We start from the raw sequence: 22,296 nt of genomic DNA on the forward strand, positions 1-22,296 counted from the left end.
AAGTTGCATTAATATACATAAATGAGACATGCTTCATCGCATACACTGTAGCACCCCTCTTGAGAAGTGATCAGATTTTGTACAACATGTATAGAACATTCTTTAACTTGTGTTACTGTAAAATTGGGATCTGTAAGAAATTACTCAATAGTACAAAAATCAATATTTAGGTTAAATTTGTTTTTTAATTTTTTAGGAAACCATCAGCTTTGTCGTTGGGTTAACAAACAGCAAATTTTACACTGCCAGTGGGATCGTCCTGTGCGCTATACCAGAGGAGATCTTTTTGATACAGTAGAACATGTTCAGGTATAAATTAAAGTAAAGTAGTGGTTTAATTTATGTTTGATATAAGGTGACAGCAATTTGGGCTCACCTTAAAATGTTGTTGTACCTGTTCATCTTCAGTTCACTTCCACTGTATCCAGCTCCTTCACCCATTGCAAGATCACAATATTTGAGGCTTTTTTCAAAATGGTAATCCAGAGCTTTTGGTCATTGTTACTGCACTTGCATTTTGTTCCAGATTTTTTAATTAGCTACTTTTAAGTTCTTGAACTGGCAAGTATCCAAACTAATGTCTCCAGACCATTAATCAAGGTTTCTGGTTTGCTATTTCAGTAATATTATCAGCAAAAACAGTAGCACAGTAGTTGACCTAGCTGTCAGTGCCCACCATTCATCTGGGTGTGCAATGTCCACAGTGACTAGAGCTTGTTTATTTCTCTTCCCTAGTCTGTCACCTTTCATCGGCTGTGATGCTTAATGTGAACGACTCATCAGCCCAGCTCTTTAATCAACCTAACGTCATCTGCTGTCATCTGTGAACTTGTAAAGCTATATTTCTGTTCCCATTTCCAAGTTATATTAATCTCATTATAGTTGGCATCCTGTTCTGTATCCTTCACCAACCTTCATTTTCTCTGTTTAACCATTTTTCAGATCTACAGTACTGAGAAATATTTGTCCCATTATTTTTCAACATCAGGATTGCACTTTATTTTCTTGAAACTGTAGTGTATTTCTTCAGTGCTAAATGAAATGTAGTTTTTAAGTTGTTGCAGAACTATGTAAATGTCAGCGGCCAGTCTCGCTCCAGCACTACGTCTGGATAATGCCACGGGATAACTGCAAGGAAGTAGTAATTAATTTTGATAAAATTTAAACAAATGGTAAAGTCACCAAAATTTGGTCATATAAGTACTATTTTAAGTACATTTGTTGAGTGAAGATTGTTCTTAAGAAAAAAAAACTGGATTAAAATAAAAAAATCTGAATGACAGAAGTTCTTGACAGCAGTTATTATCTAAAAGTTGCCTTTCCAGAATGTAGAAGCACAACGCGATAGAATTTGAAGGTTGTATAATTTCTTTGAAGTATTGCCCAAAATTTGGCAGTCAGAAGTAAAGTGACAATACTCATGTCTAACCTTGAAGAAAGCTTCCCATAAAGATCCAGCAATCTCTATGGCATGGTCCCTATCCTTTGCAAGCGGAAAGCACATGTGCACACACTGTGCATTTTTCAACCAAAGAAAAGCTTGGAAGAAAGGCATTCCCAGGTAATCTATCCACTTCTACCAAGCAGGGTCTACTCGCCAGCCAATCAGACACCCTTACGCACTTCTAATTGTTGTTCCTTTGAGTTTTTGGTATTCTTGTGCTCCTGTCCTGATGAGTTCAAGATGAAAAGCTTCAACAGAAACTCTCTTTCTGCAGGTTTCCAGGCAGCAGAAATTGCTGTCGGTTTCATGAGGGTAATTATGACAAATGCTGACTGTTTGACCATTGTTGCAACAACAACATTTGGGGCTTTTATGAATTCTATCTTTCACTTTTTTTTGTTGTTTTACGATGTTAATGTCAGTTAAGATTTTAAATATTACAATTGAGCTTATTTTACAATGAAATATTTTGGAAGCCTCGCCATTTTTTTGTTGAAGAATTTTAAGGTATTCTTCCTTTTGTATTGCTCACTACTTGCATTATATCTATTTGAGGCAACACGGTGGCTCAGTGGTTAGCACTGCTGCCTCAGCGCCAGGGACCCAGGTTCGATTCCAGTTTTGGGCGACTGTCTGTGTAGAGTCTTCACATTCTCCCCGTGTCTGCGTGGGTTTCCTCTGGGTGCTCTGGTTTCCTCCCACAATCTAAAGATGTGCAGGTCAAGTGAATTGGCCATGCTAAATTGCCCCAAAGTGTTGAGGGATGTTTAGGTTTGGTGCATTAATCAAGGGTAAATTTACATCAATTGGGTTTGGGTGGCTTACTCTTCGGAGGGCAAGTGTGGACTTCTTGGACTGAAGGACCTGTTTCCACACTATAGGGGTTCTAGATAATAGTTTGCATATAATTTTTAGTCCTCTTTCTGATTGGTGGAAAATCACTGGATAGCAAACTTTCTTTTATTCTTTCACTTTTCGATGTCTGTAAGATTTCATTTGTTTCAGAAGGGTTAACCGGTTTGGGTTAGCACAGAAAGTGTGGATCTGTACTTGATATTTCTTACATTATTGGAATATTACACAGACCCAATATTTTCACAATTGTCTAAAAAGTAGTTAAGTACATGTGAAAGTGCATTTCTCCTTTCAGTTTGGAGAGGATAGTTCCACCTCAAGTATGATGCCCGTTGAGATGAAGTTAACGATGAATATGACATGGGACAGCATACAGCAGCAATTTCCATCATCGCCAACAGGTCGATCAGTGTTGAATATATGGGGAAAGGATTTCTCAAGCTACAATGTAAGTAGCAGTGAGGCTTTGTTTTTTGTGCTCCCTATATTCTGAATTCTTATGGAACCACTTATGACCCAGGATGATAATCTTCCAAGCCAACACCTGTATGTAAAAGTGGGCGACACGGTGGCACAGTGGTTAGCACTGCTGCCTCACACCGCCTGAGACCCGGGTTCAATTCCCGACTCAAGCGACTGTGTGGAGTTCGCACGTTCTCCCCGTGTCTGCGTGGGTTTCCTCCGGGTGCTCCGGTTTCCTCCCACTGTCCAAAGATGTGCGGGTCAGGTGAATTGGCCATGATAAATTGCCCGTAGTGTTAGGTAAGGGGTAAATGTAGGGATATGGGTGGGTTGCGCTTCAGCAGGTCGGTGTGGACTTGTTGGGCCGAAGGGCCTGTTTCCACACTGTAAGTAATCTAATCTAATCTAATCAAAAAAAAATTTTAGTGCTATTCTTTTTCTTCAGGATTTCATTCAGATTAAACCAAACCTTTTGGGTTTTGGTTTGAATGTATTCATATAACATTAACTTTTTCATTTCTTCCCAGCTACATCTCAGTCGATTTTTTTTTGTTCTAATTTATTTTTATTCCGCATTGTTTGAAAAAGTTGCTGAAGCTTCCTTTGAGGCAACAAAAAAATTTACTTAAAATAATTTGATAAATTGTTTCAGTTTCATTTTTGTTTAGGAATGCCATATTTTAATAGTAAGTCATTTGACTTTGTGATAAATGCTGTAAAAAAGACTTGGGCCATTGTACTGTGATATAATGATTCTTACTAATGGCATTTTTGTTTCAGTTCTGAAGTAGAGACATTTGTGCTGCTTCCCGAAATAATAAGGCGTTGTCTGCTACTTTGATCAGCATGTTGTGCAGACAGTTAATATCGCCGAAACCCCATACAGGGAAATTAAAAAGAAAAGCTGAAGGGATACCCCGGATTGCAATTGCATACTTCAGTGCAGTTAGTTATAACATGGAGTAGTCAGGCTTATGATAGCAGATTGCCTATATACTCTTGTTGTTGCGAGCGGGGCCGTGAAAAGTACTTGTTTTGCAAAATGTCATTTAGAGTATTATTTTATTCAGAAATGACCGCAAGTTTAGATAGCTGTCTTCTTTATAATTCTTTACAAATTTACTTGAAAAAAAATTGGTCAGTTTTCAAGTTAAAATTGTGTATTATATTTAGAAATACAATGGTTAAGATATGAAATATTTATACATACGCTGTTTCTGTTGCCAGGATATACTATGGCCAAAAAGATTGGACTGTATACACACTTATCCCACTCTTCCCAAGGCAGCTGATCTTCCAACATACTTTCTACCTCCAGAATACAAAGGATTTGGGTAAGAATTTGGAAACTGTTGTTGAAAATTGGACCATTTTGTAAGGTACTGGAATGCCATCTTAACAACTAAATGCAGCAAAGTGTAAGCAATTGCTGGAAAAACAGCAGAGCTGCAGAGCAATAACGCATGCAGATTTTTTTCAGTTATTAAAAGTTTGGTTTTTTTTAAGTCATTTGCCAAGAGATATCAAGGCTTTGACCATGTTATAAAACCATAAAATCTATGAGTAGAAGTTTGCTATTTAGCCTTCAAATTTGCTTCACCATTCAAAGAGTGATAATCCTTAACTCTACATTTCTGCCTCTTTGTCGTAACTCTCAATTCCCTTACTGAATAGAAATCTATCTCCCTCAGCCTTCAATATACTTAACCCACCCTCTACAATCTTCAGCAATAAAGGTTCCACTGATTCACTGTCATCTGAGGGAAAACATTCCTCCTTATCTGCGTCATCAATGAGTGAGATGCTGGCCCTAGATTCACCTATAAAGAGAAGCAACCTGTTAGTATCCACCTTATAAAATTGGTAAAAGAAATAGTTCAGAATTTATAAAGTATAGGAGTGAAATTGTCAGTTAATTCAATTCTGACATAGGAATACTTTCAAGAAAATGTTTTCAGAAGTCCAAAAATAGACATGTTTTGGGGATGCCGGTGTTGGACTGGGGTGTACAAAGTTACAAATCACACAACACCTGATGAAGGAGCAGTGCTCCGAAAGCTAATGCTTCCAGTTAAACCTGTTGGACCATAACCTGGTGTTGTGTGATTTGTAACTCTAAAAATAGAGCGATGATTGTGCATTGGTAATATTACTGAATTGATAATCCAGAGACAAATGCTGTAGGGATAGGGTTTCAAATTCTAGTACAGCAACTGGTGATCTTCAAATTCAATTCATAAATCCTGGAATTATAAAAGTCATCTGATTCACTGATTTCCTATTGAGAAGGAAATATTCAATATTTACCTCCTATTCCCACCTTAGTAGGAAGAGTAGAAGCATGGTCTATTTTCTAAATGGGAAGAAAATTCAGAAATCTGAAGTGCAAAGAGACTTGGGAGTTCTAGTCTAGGATTCTGTTGAAGTAAACTTTCAAGTTGAGTCAGTAGTTAGGAAGGCAAATGCAATAATAGTATTTATTTCGAGAGGACTTGAATATAAAGGCATGGTTTTACTTCTGAGGCTCTATAAGACTCTGGTTAGGCCACATTTGGAGTATTGTATGCAGTTCCGGGCCCCATTTCTCAGGAAGGATGTAGCGGCCCTGGAGCATGTTCAGAGGAGATTCACAAGAATGGTCCCAGGAACTAACAGCTTAACATATGAGGAATGTTTGAGGACTCTTGGTCTATACTTGGAGTGTAGAAGGGTGAGGAGTGATATAATTGAAACTTGCAGAATACTGGCTTTGACAGTATGGATGTTAGGAAGATGTTTCTGTTGGTTAGAGAGACTAGAACCCGAGTGTATAACCTTAGACTGGGTGTAATGTAATGTCAACCATGTACCCAAATAGGGATGACACTTTGCCACCCTGTGTCATATACTTATATAAACATATGTGGAACAACCCAGGAAAATTACAAGGATTAAACACACAAATCCTAATTAATATCTTATGTATATATAGCTTACTTTCATCTTTGGGTATATTTTACTAAATTGTGAGTACATAAATGATTGAGACATTTTCTTTCTTTCTTATTAGTGTCCGATCATTTCTGATGCCTTCAGGAAACCAAGATAGAGACATGGCTGGCAGACTTCCTGACTGCTCTTCCATGTTAGATTTCCACAATAATGAACAGCTTTATCAACTAGTGAAAGAACTGGAAAATACACCAGACTTGAAATCAGGAATACCAGACTACTATGCCAAACAGGTACGTTTGTTTTTTAATTAACTGAAAGCCACATTGCATAACTCTTGTTGAATAGTGTTAATGCTAATGTTGGAGCATCTTTCGGTACAAGAGAAACTGGTGCCAGAGCCTGCAGGGGAGCAATGAGCCAGAATAAAATAATTGGGAGAGTAAACTAAACCTTAGGCCCGTCTAGCCTGCTCTTGCAGTTAGTAGTTCATGGCTAGTTTCCCTTTTCACCCCACTCTTGATCTCTCTTGTTTTTCTGAGGGACCAAACATCTGTCTTTCTCAGCCTTCAATCGATTTAACAAGAGGGCATCCATGATCCTGTTTAGCAAAAAATTACAAAGCATCACAACACTTTCAGTCAATAAGTTTATCTTTAAGCCTAAATAATCAGTCCCTTGCCCTGAGGCTGTGGCCCGAATTCTAGATTTCCCAGTTAAAGGAAACAACCTCTCTGTCTCTCTCTACAAAACCATTTTACAATCTTGGATGTTTCAGTGAGATCACATTATTCTTTTAAACACCACAGAATATGTCCCAGGTTGACTTAGTCTTTCATTGTTGAACAGTCGCATCATTCCAGGAATTAATATGTTGGACCTTTATTGTATTGACTCCAAAGCAAGTATATCCTTCCTTCAGTATAGAGACAAAAACTGCGCGCACTGCTCCAAATGTGATCTTACCAAAGTCCTCTTAATTTGTGCTGAAAATGTGTTGCTGGAAAAGCGCGGCAGGTCGGGCAGCATCCAAGGAACAGGAGGTTCGACATTTCGGGCATAAGCCCTTCTTCAGGAAGAAGGGCTTATGCCCGAAACGTCGAATCTCCTGTTCCTTGGATGCTGCCTGACCTGCTGCGCTTTTCCAGCAACACATTTTCAGCTCTGATCTCCAGCATCTGCAGACCTCACTTTCTCCTCCTCTTAATTTGTAGCAAGACTTTGTTGTACGTGTACTCCAGTCCCCTTGAACCAAGGCTTTTGGTGTCTAACTTGCTGAAAAATAGGTGTGTAGTGTTTTATCCTAAGTTGGTATGTTAACCCACCTTTATTGGATTATATCCCTTCTGTTTATTTAACCTTTTGTAGGACACTCACGACGCTGCTTTCCCCCAATCTCGTTTTTACACTTTAAAATTGCGCCTCTGTATTCCTTATGTATATTTTCACCTGGTTTCAAACACACACAGCCTAACATCTCACCATTCCTTTTTTTATCACAAAACAGTCCAGTTATTTTGGGAAAAAACTCCCTCAATATTGTTTCACCTGTTCACTCGCTGATTCTTTGTCACTTTATTGTAAGAATTAATAAGTTGCCATTCAAAGCACCAGAGATGGGATTGAGAGTGCAGTTTTCTCCTTGTACAGCGCAGTGACTGGAAATTATAGTACAAGTGTGATGAAAATACTACAGACAATACTTTTATTTCAATTAAACATAGAATGCAGAAGTTATTAGGGGTCGCACCAAATTAAGTCAATGCATTCAAGACATTTTGTAGCTTACTAGCTGGATAGGCATCGCTGATATAGTGGAGAAGACTTGACAGTTGCAAAATATGTTGTTATTCATGCAGTGTCATATTTCATGCATATGTCACACGAGAATTGTTCTAGGAATGAGAAATTGCAGTTACGAGGGTTCATTGAAAAGGTGGGCCTGTTCTTAGAGAGAGAGAGACCAAAAGAAATTGATAGACAGTTTCAAATCATAAATGGTCTGTCTAGAGTAGATAGGGGGAAGCAGTTACCAATCGTAAAAAGGCACAGAAGATGGAACACATCTAAAATAATGTACAAAAAGAAGCAAAGGTGGAATAAAAAAATACTTCAGTCAGTGAGTGATTAGGATACAGAATGCATTGTTTGGAAGTATGGTGGATGCAAGTTCAATTGAGGCATTCAAAGATGATGTAAAATGCAACCTTTGGCTACATTTTTGTAGTTCACATTGTAAATATAATTTGTTTTTCTTTGAACAGGCTCTGTTTTCTCACTTGAGTATTATAGAGGAACAAGTTGGAGAAGTTATCTCTCAAGCTATTGAAAAGGTAAGCTGATAACTTCGTCAGATTAAAGAAGTAAAATCCAGACAGTCTCTAGCACTCTAAACATTCATATTTTCAAGTATCAAAATAAATCTGATATTTTTGAACTACATCAGCTGATTTCAAAAATTTCCTGTTGCTTCCCAGAAATAAATTTGCAAACATAAAAATATCTGTAACATTGTCTGTATTCTGCTCTGCATAACCTGTGATGAATGTGCAATAAGGACTTTGTCTCCTGTGCACATTTTTGTATATCTCCACAAATATAACATCATTGCCTAGTATATTCCCCGCTGTACCTTATTGTGAAACTGATTCACTGAAAAGTGCTTGGGTACTTAACAGGATGAACACCAGGCATACCTAAAATGGGATGTCAACCTGGTGAAGCTGCAGCATATAACCATTTGATGTCTCACAGACCAGTCAAGCTCTAGCCTGACATAATCATACTCATAGAATCATACCTTCATCCCAGATAACAGCATCACCATCCCTGGATATGTCCTCTGTTACTGGCAGGACAGACCAAGCAAAGATGGGAGCACAGTCAGGAGAGAATTGCCCTAATAATCCTCAACATTGACTTTGGGCCCCATGAATAGCATCCTGTCTTTGGTTGAGTGTCTAATCAGTCTTGTTCTAGTGCTCTTTCCCTCTTTTTATTCTTTATTTTAATCTGTACTACATCTATCTATAATGCTCATTTGAATGTTGCTGCTGTTACTAATTTTCAGGCAATTCACTCTAGATCACAGTAATTCACTATCTAAAAATATTATTAAGGTTATAAATATAAAAGAGTGCTTAATCAGTTGAAATAGTTACTCCTTGCGATTTTTGGAGATTTGTAGCTCAGGTTGTACGTTTGCTCGCTGTAGATTTGTCCTCAGACGTTTCATCACCATGCTAGGTAACATCAGTGACTTCCGATGAAAGCTGGTGTTCTGTGCTGTTTGTGTTTTCATCTGTTGTGGTGGGTGATATCACATCTGGTTCTTTTTCTGAGATGTTGGTAAATGGGGTCCAAATTGATATGTTTGGTAATGGTGTTCCAGTGTGAATGCCAGGCCTCCAGGATTTTCCGTGCGTGTCTTTGTTTAGCTTGGCCCAGGATGGATGCATTGTCCTAGTAAAACTAGGATCCCTCTTCGTCTGGGAGTGCTCCATATTTGCTCTACTAAGAGCTTTCATAATTTTGAACACCACTTAATGAACTTTTAGTTTAATAAGCCTAGCTTTTCTAGATATAACCAAATTCATAAGCTCATCAGAAATAGGAACAGGTGTAGACCATTTGGCTTATCAAACTTCAACAAGATCACAGCTGATCTTCTTGTTCATTAGAATTCCTCTTTCCTGCACGCCCCCAATAATCCTTGACTCTTGCCTAACAAAATACTGTCTAACTTATCCTTGAATATTTTCAACAAACCAGTCTCCACTTCTTTTCATGCAATAGATTTCTGAAGATGATCCTCTGCCAGAAGATGTTCCTCGTTATCTTTGTCTTAAATGGAGAGCACTTACTTTAAGTAGAATCCCCTATTTCGAGATTCTGCATGTGAGGGAACATCATCTCAACATCCTCAAAATCTTGTGTTTCAAAAAGATCACCTTTCATCCTTCTTAATGGTGATAACTTTGGGCACAATCTACTCAACCTTTCTTCGTAAGACAGCTCCTTTATCCCACGACTCATCCTAGTTCGTCTTCTCTGAATTGCTTCGAATGCAAGTAGAACCCAGCTTAAGAAAGGAGATGCGAACTGTACACATTACTCCCAGTGGCTTCACAAATGCCCTGTACCTGAGTAGCAACGCTTGCCTAGTTTCATACTTCATTCCCCTTGCAATAAATGCCAAACATGTTGTTTGCCTTCCTAATTACTTGCTGTGATTTGATCTGCTTGTGATTCATGTACAAGTGCACCATGATCCCTCTCTACATAGTTTCCCTCCCTTTAAATAGTATGCTATTCTTTTCTTCCTGTCAAAGTAAACTGCATCAGATTTTTCTACATTACATTCCATCCACACACACACTAAACGTTGACTTCTTTCCTATCTTTGTATCTTTACCCATTCCAATCTCTTCCTCAGCCTTTTAAGCATCTTAAAGTTTGGTGTACTGACTTAAACACACTACTCCAGTTGAGGTATATAATAAGCAATTTATGAGGGCATAGTGTACCAGTTATTTTCGTACTCTTCCATTGGTAAAACCGAGAATTCCTTCAGCTTTTAACAGTCTTCTGAAATTTGTCCTGTCACTTTCAAAGATTATTCCTACATCTTGAGCTTCTATTTCCTTAAAAATTGTACCAATTAGTTGGTAATTGAATCTGTTTAGTCTCCTGAACACAATGGGTAGATCTGAATTATTGTACTTTTGCTATTGTTCACTGGATAACCTGAAGGTTAGCCAGTCAATTTAGGTTCACGTTTATTGTTGATTACGTAATTATGTGGCATATGCTTACCATTTTAATACGTGAGTAATTACTTTTCTGTCCTGTTAATGTCAAACTTCATTCTATACCGAGTAATTTCGTACAGGACAGAACAAGTTCTTCTGACTCATAATGCTGATGTCTCACTCAGACTCATACAAGACAGAGCAAGTTACTCTGATTATAAAAACTGTGTAGAAATTTATAACGTACACATGACTGGGAAAAATGTTTTCAGTTCATGCAACTGTTAACACTATCTAATATTACTTTTTGATTAATCTAAATGAATTTTGGTGATGAAGTGAGCAGTTATTATTTGAAAAATCAAAAGATCTGCTTCTCTTCCAGCAAACTGCTCCAATGTGGTTACTATTGAATGAAGCTGGTTTGTACTGGCGAGCTATTGGGAATACAACTTCTGCTCTTGACTGTTTAAGACAAGCATTGAATCTGGTTCCAGAAGATTACATGGATATTCCACTTGTCAACCTGGCTAATCTACTAATTCACATTGAGCTACATCAGGATGCTGCTGCTCTTTTGCAAAAAGCACTGGCTATTAACAGCACAGAGGTAATTTAACCAGATTTAAAAAAAACTGATACTGCATCAAGTCAGAACGCACAAAAATTGTGCTGTCTTTGAGTTCAAAATGTCAGTTAAAAATATAAATCACTTTTTAAAAAATTATGGATTCATTTGGCACATGCGAACCATACAATCGATGGACCTTTCCAAGTTGAACAAAGATGCACAGCAGGAATTGAGTGAATCTGACCCAATAACAACAATTTGAAATCAATGACCCTGTGGTCAGCTAACAACAGTGGATCTGTCAGTTGTAAGAACTACACATATTTGAATTAGAAATATAAACTTAGAAAATAGAAGTTTGAATTCTACTGTGTTACAGAGAATGAATTAGTTGCTTTTTATGAAAACTCGATGGAAAAGTGGAATAGCGTGGTGCACAGTTAGTAGTTACACTTAAATTTTCTAACTTTTACTAGTGAAAATGGAGAGTTTTGTACTGCAGATTACCTGCACTTCCCACATCCTAGAAAAATATATTTTTATGCCAGCTTAATACCAGCACTCGATAAAAATTGCATTGTCAAAGGGTCACTGAATAATTTTGTGTTTTAAACTGGAACTGTGACATAGATTAGTTGACTCAGCACAAATTAAAAATCAGAACTTAGTCCTGCACTATATCATGACATCTTAACCCTATTGTGACCAAGAAGTTATGAGATACAATTTTCAAAGTTATGAATATTAATGAGAGCCCGTGGGCACAAACTCCATCTGAGAAAAAAAGCATGAGTTTTTTTTTAATTGATGGCACTTTAACTGTTGTCGTTTCTTATCTTTGTCTCCTTGGTTCCAAACAAAGATCCATCAATACCGTATCACAACTATGAAGCACTTGAAAATGATGGTAGAAAAATTGAAAGCATTAGTCTTAGGAGTGTTATTTCACTTTGTGCTTATCACATTGTAGCATGATATCTCATCTGAATTTGTCTCTATCAGTAATATAAGTACTCAAATCTATACTGATACTTCCATTTGAGATGAAGATATGTCTAAAATTTTCCATTTGCACATTTTGAATACTTCAGATGTTAACCTAATGGAGGCAAAAGGTAACAAATGTCCCGACTGCAAAACATTTTGCTTTATTTCTAAGCTGCAATAGCTGACAAACTTTGATTAGATTACTTAGTGTGGAAACAGGCCCTTCGGGTCCACACCAACCCTCCGAAGAGCAAACCACGTAGACACATTCCCCTACATTTACCCCTTCACCTAACACTACGGGCAATTTAGCATGGCAATTCACCTAACCTGCATATTTTTGGACTGTGGGAGGAAACCGGAGCACCCGGAGGAAACCCACGCAGACACAGGGCGAATGTGCAAACTCCACACAAACAGTTGCCTGAGGAGGGAATTGAACCAGGGTCACTGGCGCTGTGAGGCAGCAGTGCTAACCACTGTGTCACCTTGCTGCTGGTGTGAATTTGTTGGGCCGAAGGGCCTGTTTCCACACTAGAGAATCTAATAATAAAATTTGCATCATTTCAGTTTGAGCATTGAGTTAACCGTAATGTGTTGCTTTTTCCAGCCACTAACACTTCTAAGCTTAGGGAATGCCTATCTGGCTCTCAGGAACATTAGTGCTGCTCTTCAAGCCTTCAGAACAGCGCTGGACAGAACAACTAGATGCCCTGAATGTGACAGCAACCTGAAGTTAATCCGCTGCCTACAGTTCTATCCTTTTTTATATAACCTTACATCATCTAAGTGTACAGGTAAGCAACAGAGTAGATCTTGAAGGAAGCAAAAAGAACGCTCCATAATTATGCCATCTTTTAAATGGATGCATATATTTGTCTTCATAAGGGTACAGACAAAATCTCTGCTAAGTAAGATGCGCATTGTTTTATAAAGCTTCACCTACATGGACATGACACATTTTAAAAGCGTATAATGTTGCATTAAGTCTTAATTTTTGTTAGTTATGTCTGATCTCAAACTGTAGAGAACTGGAAAATAGCCAATGTTCTTTTGTTCAAGAAGGGTAACAGGGATAATCTTGCAGATTACAGGCCAGTAAGCCTTCTATTAGTGGTAGGGAAATTATTGAAGAAGATTCTTTGTAACAGGATTTATTCACATTTGGGAAAATATGGACTTCTTAGCAATAAGCAGCATGGCTTCGTGCAGCAGAGATTGTATCTCACAAACTTGAGTTCTTTGGGGAAGTGATGAAGATGATTGATCAGGTCAAGGCAGTGAATGCTGTTTACTTGGACTCTGTCAAGGTCTTAGACAAGTTCCCCAATGGCACACTGATACAGAAGGTGAAGTCACATGGTATTGGCAGTGAAGTAGCAAGATGGATACAGAACTGGCTTGGGCATTGAAGACATTAGTGGTGGGAGGGTGTTTTTCTGACTGGAAATCTGTGATCAATGGTTGTCTGATTAATATGTTGTGAATAACAGATTTTGGGAACTGTGGATATTGAGGAGGATTGCTAGAAGATACAGCAGGAGATCGATGAATTGTGTAGAGAAATGGCAGGTGGAATTTAATTCCGGCAATGCAAAGTACAACATTTTGAAAGGTCTAATGCAGAAGGGAAGTGCACAGTAAATGGCAGAATCCTTAGGAGCATTAATCCTTAGGAGGGACCTAGGCACACAAGTCCACACTTTCCTGAAAGTGGCAGCACAAATGGATAAGGTGGTCAAGAAAGTATGTGGCATGCTTGTCTTCATAGGTCGGGACAAAATGGTAAAAAATTGGCAAGCCATGTTGCAGATGTACAGAATTTTATTTAGGCCACATTTGGAATATTACGCATAGTTCCGTCGCCAAATTACCAGAGGATGTGAAGGATGGAGAGGATACAGGACAAGTTTGTCGGGATGTTACTTATTTTGAAGGGTATTATCAATGAGGAGAGTTTGGACAACGGTTTTCACTCGAATGCTGAAAGGTTACAGACGACCTGATTTGAATTTACAAAATTGAGAGGCATGGATAGAATGGGTAATCAGTCTTTTTCCTAAGGGAGTAAGTAAGGTAAAAGGGAGTAAGTTTAAAAGAGTTGTGAGAGGTAAGAGTCTAGAATACAATGCCAGAGGAGGTGGTAGAAGCAGATGCAACAGCGATGTTTAAGAAGCTTGTCATATGCATGAATAGGCAGGGAATAGAGGAACATGGACTGCGTAGGCAAAAGGTTTTTAGTTTAGAAAGGTCTCATGTCGCTGGAAGCTAGGTGGTCCAGAGGGCCTGTTCCTGTGTTGTACTGTTCTTTATTCTTTTGTTCTAGAACCAGAGGAGTCTCATGAAAATGAGGTGGGTGCCATTCAGGATGACATGAGATAAAAGTTTTTTATTCAGACTGTTGTGACTCTTTGCAATTGTCCACAGCGGACTGTGGAAGCTCAAAGTTTGAGTATGTTCAACACAAGGAGTTGTAGAATTCTAATTACCAGTTACATGAAGGTTTATTGGAATAATGTGGGTGAAAGGCAGTAAAGTGTTCGATCAGCTGTGATTGTATTAAATGGTAAATCAGGCTCTGTTAAGTTCTTTTTCCTGAGATTCTTACGCACTTGATGCAACTGCAGCACACCAACTTGTATGAACAACAACCAAATTTATTAAGCACAATACAATACAAGTTTTCTGGAGGAACCCCTAACACACACGTCGCAGGGCTTATGGAGTTGTGGCAAAAGCTCTCCAAACAAAGGAAATTAGTCCTTCCTTTATACAAAAACTTTACATCACAGTTAGTAATGCCCACAAGACAAACCCCAGCCACCCTCCTGCAGTCACATGCCACTCATGACGCAATGTAGTGACCACCTCACCTCCAGGAACAATGTAATGCAAATCATTCCTTAATGGCCAGATCTGGTGTGAATTGCATGTTTTTGAACTATAGGGAGTAGTCAGAATTCCAACTATAATGTTCTTATTGATTTCTGAATAGGGATGAAAATGTAAATAGGCTTTTGAATGGCAAGGAAATGGCCATGTAAGTGGCTCTGGATAATAGGAGATGGTAAGGTAATTTCTTACAATTTATCTATAACTCCGAGGCATCCCCACCCAAGTCTCAGGTCATGCAGTTTCCTAAAGGTCAGCAGAGCAGATTAACAAATCAATCACAGAATGAAAGATAAACCATATATTTTGTTTTGGTGAAAGTGGATACTGCGGATGCTGAAGATTAGAGTCAAGATTAGAGTTGTGCCGGAAAAGCACAGCAGGTCAGGCAGCATCCGAGAAGCAGGAAAATTGACGTATCGGCCAAAAGTGTCAGGATGATGAAGGGCTTTTTCCTGAAATATTGATTGTCCTGCTCCTTGGATGTTACCTAACCTGTGTGCTTTTCCAGCCCCACTCTAACATATTTTGTTTAGTAAGATAACATGGCATTCAGTCTCAAAGATATATTTACTTGGGGCTGCAGATTTTAACAGCAGAGCAGAAATTTATTACACACAGTAAATTCTTTTAGAAGAAAACTACCTAAATCTAGAAGACTTTGAAAGATCTTAAAGCACATAACAGAACAAACTTTTAGCATGTTTCCTGATACTAACCATTAATAGAATCTCAGATAAAACGATAAGAAATTGGAATAGGTGCAGGCTCAAACTTGCTCTGCCATTCAGTAGGATCGTGTCTGATTCGACATTCCTCATAATCACTTTCCTGCCCTTTCCTTCTAACCCTTGGTTTTCCTGCTGATCAAAATCCTTACCTCAGCCTTCAATGTATGCAAGGAATCTGCCCTACAGCTATCTGTGGCAAGCTGTTTCAAAAAGAGAGAAGAAATTACTTGATTTGAGAAGATTTGTAACTCAGGTTGAGGTTCTGGATGTAGGTTTGCTTGCTGAGCTGGAAGGTTCATTTTCAGACGTTTCATCACCATACTAGGTAACACCTTAAGTGAGCCTCCAGACTAAGCACTGCTGATGATTCCTGCTTTCTATTTATATGTTTTGGTTTCTTTGGGGTGGTGATGTAGGTTCCTGTCCTTTTTCTTCTGGGGGGGTGCGGCTGGCAAATAGGGTCCAAGTCAGTGTCTTTGTTGATAGAGTTCCGGTTGGAACTAGTATTAGATTACTTAGTGTGGAAACAGGCCCTTCGGCCCAACACATCCTTACCGACCCGCCGAAGCGTAACCCACCCAGACCCATTCTCCTACATTTACCCCTTCACCTAACACTACGGGCAATTTAGCATGGCCAGTTCACTTAACCTGCACATTTTTGGATTGTGGGAGGAAACCGGAGGAAACCCACGCAGACACGGGGAAAACGTGCAAACTCCACACAGAGTCGCCTGAAACGGGAATTGAACCCGGGTCTCTGGCACTGTGAGGCAGCAATGCTAACCACTGTGCCACTGTATCCCCCCTCTCTCTAGTTTCCTTACGTACAGATAAGGAAAGACATCACTTCGACTGGGACAACACATCCATCCTAGGACAAGCCAAACAGAGACACGCACGAGAATTCCTAGCAGCATGGCATTCCAACTGGAACTCTATCAACAAACACATTGACTTGTACCCTATTTACCATTCCTGAGAAAAAGAACAGGAAATGACATCACCACAGGAAATGACATCACCAACCCAAAAAATCCAAACATATACATAGAAAGCAGGAATCATCAGCAGTGCTTCGTCCAGAGGCTCACTGAAGCTGTTACCTAGTATGGTGATGAAACGTCTGAAAATGAACCTTCCTGCTCAGCGAGCACACCTACATCAAGAAATTACTTCTCATTTCAGTCTTAAATGGCACCCCTTTATCCTGAGGCCATGCCTTTTGGTCCTCGACTCTCCAATGAGGTGGAACAGGTTATCAGCATTTACTCCATCAAGCCCCTTAAGAATCCTAAATGTTTCAATGAGAGAACCCCTCACTCTTATAATTCCAATGAGTTGGTGACCCAACTCGTTTAATAATTTCTCAGACGTCAGTCCCACCATACCAGGGATCATCCTAGTGAAGCATCTCTCAACTGTCTGCAATGAAATTATGTAGTTTCTTAAATAAGAGAACCAAAATTTCACTCATTACTTTAGATGTGATCTCACCATAACCTGACAGCTGCAGTAAGGCATTCCACCTCTTATACTCTCACTCCCTTGAAATAAGAGCTAATGTTCCATTAGCCTTCCTGATTACCTGCTATACCTGTGTGTCAGCTTTTGAGTTTCATGTATAAGCACCTCCTGTAACTTTGTAACACGTTTCTACAGTTCTCAATTTAAATAATATCTCTTCTAAAATGAGAACTTCACATTGTTCCACAGGGATGGGATGTAGGGTGTAGATCTAGACAGAGATAGTGGTATAATTTCTCTGGACTGGAGGCTCTCTAACAGATTGTTTCAGAAAACGTGTTGGTTGTAGTAGATATTGTCCATTAAAAACCTGACATGCAGTAATATCAGCTGATGCTTTCATGTCGATGTTTTACATTTCATAGCTTGGAAGCTCAGACCGAGGCAAATGTCTGTGTCCAAACAAGTGTGCTTCTGTACTTTCCAAATTGGTTTTTGCAATCAAATATAGAAAATAAAAATGAAAATATTATCTAAACATAACATGATAATCAAATTGGGAATTAAGTCTGTTCAAATTCTTCGGTCAAGTTACCTCTTATCTTCTCTAATCTAGTTTAACCTGAAGATTGTGTTGGTTTTTATTCCAGTGCCATGCATGACGTAGGAGATTCTGTGTGTTTATTTGAATTTGCTGCTTTGTATCTACATTTGTCAGTTGCATTTTTAAAAAGCTCATGGTCTTGGTCTTAACCTGGAAAAAAAGACATTTCGTTTACACTTTTCATCTTTCAGTCATTAGGACAATTCAAAACAATTGCCGATTTAAAGGGAATATATCATTCATCCTGTATTTGAGTGCTAATTGATTAACGTCATGAGTGTGGTGCTGAGAAAGCACAGCAGGTCAGGCAGCATCTGAGGAGCAGGAGAATCGACGTTTCAGACATAAGCCCTTCAGGGTGCCTACTTGCTGATCGCTTCAGGGAACATCTCTGGGACACCCACACCAACCAACCCCAATGCACCCTCACCTCTATCCACACCACTCCCCTCACCTCCGTCTAAGGCCCCAAAGGATCTTTTCACATCCAGCAGAAATTTACCTGTACCCCCACCAATGTCATCTACTGTATCCATTGCACCCAATGCAGTCTCCTCTACAGTGGGGAGACAGGGTGCCAACTTGAGGATCGTTTCATCTCTGGGACACCCGCATCAATCAACCCACCACCCCATGGCTGAATACTTCAACTCTCCCTCCCTGTCTGCCAAGGACATGCAGGTCCTGGGCCACCTCCATCGCCAAACCCCTACCACCTAACGTCTAGAGGAAGAATGCCTCAGATTCCGCCTTGGGACCTCTGGAGGAAGAACGCCTCATATTCCGCCTTGGGACCTCGGGATCAATGTGGATTTCACCAGTTTTCTCATTTCCACTCCCTCCACGTTATCCCAGTCCCAAGCCTCCAACTCCACCCTCCTCCTTTTCCAGCCTGGTGAAGGACTTATGCCCGAAATATCAATTCTCCGGCTTCTCGGACACTGCCTGACCTGCTGTGCTTTTCCAGCACCACGCTCTCTATTCTGATCTCCAGCATCTGTAATCCTCACTTTCTCCTCCCTGCTAATTGGTTAGCAAATGGATTGATTGCTAGAGGTATTGTCATGGAGAATGCACCAGTTAATGATGACTGACAATTAGCCATCAGATTTTTTTTAAACACCTGAGTTGACTTTGGTCAAGATATTGTCCTGAGAAATGAACAAGAGAATGGTTGTCACTTAGCTTGTTGCATTGAAGCAGGTACATATTATTTTTGCCTGCAGAGAGTCCTTCCTGTCTACTAAAACATTTAGTACAAGCAAGTATACCATATTGCAAACCAAGTGACAATCATTAATTGTTTCTCATTATTATTTTTTTGAGCACTTGGGGTTATATACCAAATGTTATCCAATTGTAGAATCACGTATAATTGTAAGTTTGACACAAGCTGGTTGGGTATGGTCAGTATCTCACTTTTTGTGAAAGAAATGTTGTCAACCTGAAACATTAGCTCTTTTTCTCCTTCCTTAGATACAGCCTGGACTATTGAGTGTTTCCAATATTTAATACTTTCATTATGTGTTGAAAATGAAGCTGCTTACAATATAAAATCATGTTTATGTTGAAACGTGTGTTGATCTATTAATTTTCTGTTAGCTTTAATAAAAATGGTGTTTCACCAATCTTACAAATCAAGTATAATATAAAACCTGCATGTCAATGTTCTTATTCCTAGAAAGCCATTGTTACAACATAGAACATGACTTATCAGTTCATGAACATCAAAAATATTTTACCAATCCAGAAAAGATAATAGAGTCCTCAGAGGAAGCCATCCTTGAAGAAGCTTCCCAGCTGTCTGGAGACTTAACAGGGGATTCATCACCATCTGAGCTTAAATGTGAGTCATTTATTTTTTATTCCTTCATGGGGTGTGGATTTGTAACCCACTTCTGATTACCTTTTGAAGTTAGTACCTTGTTCGGCCACTCCAAAGAGGATTTAAAAGTCAACCACCTTAATGTGGATCGAGTGTCACATGAGTTAAGGATGGCAGATTTTCTTCTTGAAAGAGCATTCATGCACCAGTTGGGTGACATTGAAAATGACAACTATCATTACTGTAGTTAAGCTGTATATTCCAGATCTATTAACTGAATTTAAATTGCACCAGCTGGTGTGGTGGAATTTGAACCCACATCCCCAGAAAAGTAGCTTAGTCCTCTGGATTATCAGCCCAGTGATGGCACCACAACATCACTGTCTGCCCCAAAACGCATCTTGGCTTTGTAATGGACATGATAAACTTAAAAACATGCTTGATACTTGTGTTGATCTATTGATCCCAAAGGTATTTATATAGTAATTAAAATTATAATACAAATTGGTGAAATTCAGCTGAGAACAGTCATTTTCCAATCACAATCAAAACCAGAATTGACATAGTTAAAAGAGAATTATAATGACAACTTACAAATGTAAACAAATCATTATTTGGAAGGTCTGGAAAAGACAATTTATGCCAATGAACATAATTTGATTTTACATCCATCAGTTGACCTTGTTATGGGTCAAATACAATGTAGATTCTGTAAAATTATTTCATCTGCTTGATTTCCATACTCAGCAAAAAAAAATGCAAGTATCTGTTTGAAGGAATTTTGCACAGCAGATGGGCAGAGGAGAATTATTTTTCTTAAGGGTGTCAGCAGCAATCCTGAAGGAAAGAATTTCTGAGGTCATCTTTCTGGGTTTATGTGATCGTTGAATTGCATTTATTAATAAAGGGAAGTTTTGTTTCTTTCCTGGCCGTTAGCCTCAAAAATAGGAACAGGAGTAGGTCTTTCAGTCGCTCAAGTCTGTCCCACTACCCACTAAGTTTAAGGCCGCTGAAAAGTACATATAATATTCTGAATGGATTGGTAGGGTTCCTCATTTGGACTAGATTGGAATTAGGAGACACAGTTTAATAGTAAGAGATCTCCCTTTTAATACAGATATAAGGATTTTTATTTATTTCTCTCCAAAGCTTGTTAGCCTTGGAATTCAAAATAGTAGAGGCTGGATGATTGAATTTATTCAAAACAGAGTTAGGTTGCGTTTTAATTGGCAAAGGCATTTAGGATTATGGGGGTCCAGCAGGAAAGTGGAGTTGAGACCACCGCAAGATTAGTCATAATCTGATTGAATAGTGGAGCAGGTTTGAAGGAACTTGCTCCTAAGTTCCTGTGAGTTGGCGAGCTTGTTGGGCCAATAGCTTTTTTTTTAGTGTTTATTTGTTGGTAACAAAATCACTGGGTTCACCTACACTAAATGGCTGTGGCATTTCAAGATCGCAGCTCATCACACTTCCCCAAAGTCAACTAGAGTAAATACTGGCCCAGTAATTGATGTTGATATCCACATTGTACGGGTGGTTTCTGGAGGTGGCGGTGAGGTTGCTGTTGAGCTGCTGCATGGTCAGAGATAGGCTGGGTCTTGGTTGATAGACGCTCCCTGTTGCAAACTGCGGGTATTAGTACACCATGGAGAGGCTGAAGTTGTATGGCTGGGAGCAGAGCAACCTCGAGTCTGAGCAAGGGAGAGTAGTAAAGTAGTACCGATTGGGTCATGTACCATAGTAAACAATGTTAAAAAATAATCTAGTCATGTGCAATGAGATTTCCAGCCCCAGTGACTTAAAACATTGCAGTGATGCAACTGTGTATGAGCAATGTTGGACTTGAGACCCCTCTGTATTCAAGATTGGAAAGGTTCTATTTGGACATTCCCAACTCAGAAATCACCTTTAAAAATTTTGGACTGTGCTCAGGTGTCAAAATGGATCGAGTCTTCAATTTACCAGGAATCAAATTTTTAGAACGAAGTCCACTTTTGAAACAGATGAATGAGAAAATAACACATTTGAGCACCCTTCATGGTTTAAATGGGATCATTTAGCTGTAACACAATGGATAGAGGATTCATCTGTGGCTGCAGTGAGAGACTACCCAGATAAATGCTGAAAGCTTCAATATGAAAGAATGATAACTACAAGGGGCGGCACGGTGGCACAGTGGTTAGCACTGCTGCCTCACAGCGCCAGGGACCTGGGTTCAATTCCCACCTCAGGCGACTGACTGTGTGGAGTTTGCACGTTCTCCCCGTGTCTGCGTGGGTTTCCTCCGGGTGCTCCGGTTTCCTCCCACAGTCCAAAGATGTGCGGGTCAGATGAATTGGCCATGCTAAATTGCCCATAGTGTTAGGTAAGGGGTATGGGTGGGTTGCGCTTCGGCGGGTCGGTGTGGACTTGTTGGGCCGAAGGGCCTGTTTCCACACTGTAAGTAATCTAAAAAAAAGGAGTGAGGTTAGAGACATTTATGGCAATTATAGGCAATTGACAGGAGTTGGGGGATTATAACAGTAGAATGAATCTCAAAACTATCCATGGAATGGTTTAATCAATTAATTGTTCTAAACAAAACACGAGGGTTAGAAAATTATGCATGACACATTAGGTTTGGAAGTGAAGATAGTGGTATGTGGGCTATATCAAGTAATGTGGCAATATCACACCAGAGGTCAGCGAGGTCTATCTCAAAGGCAGGAGCAACTCACTGCGTTCTTTAACTAAATTCTGGACATCATGACAAGATTCTCACTAGGAAGTGGGGAATT

The 22,296-nt window shown here is 39.3% G+C and overlaps 1 protein-coding gene across 1 annotated transcript in view; it reads left to right on the forward strand.

The window, feature by feature from the left end:
• The window catches only part of ttc17 (tetratricopeptide repeat domain 17), a 94,367-nt gene that overhangs the window by 46,943 nt on the left and 25,128 nt on the right, over positions 1–22,296 (forward strand). The window contains exons 10-17 of the mRNA XM_060839078.1: positions 197–309; positions 2,595–2,747; positions 3,989–4,095; positions 5,811–5,985; positions 7,957–8,025; positions 10,829–11,053; positions 12,612–12,798; positions 19,376–19,540. Of these exons, the coding sequence (XP_060695061.1) occupies positions 197–309; positions 2,595–2,747; positions 3,989–4,095; positions 5,811–5,985; positions 7,957–8,025; positions 10,829–11,053; positions 12,612–12,798; positions 19,376–19,540 (1,194 nt within the window). The remainder of the gene's footprint in view (positions 1–196; positions 310–2,594; positions 2,748–3,988; positions 4,096–5,810; positions 5,986–7,956; positions 8,026–10,828; positions 11,054–12,611; positions 12,799–19,375; positions 19,541–22,296) is intronic.

The sequence above is a fragment of the Hemiscyllium ocellatum genome, chromosome 18 (assembly GCF_020745735.1).
Source record: "Hemiscyllium ocellatum isolate sHemOce1 chromosome 18, sHemOce1.pat.X.cur, whole genome shotgun sequence".
Classification (NCBI taxonomy): Eukaryota; Metazoa; Chordata; class Chondrichthyes; order Orectolobiformes; family Hemiscylliidae; genus Hemiscyllium; species Hemiscyllium ocellatum.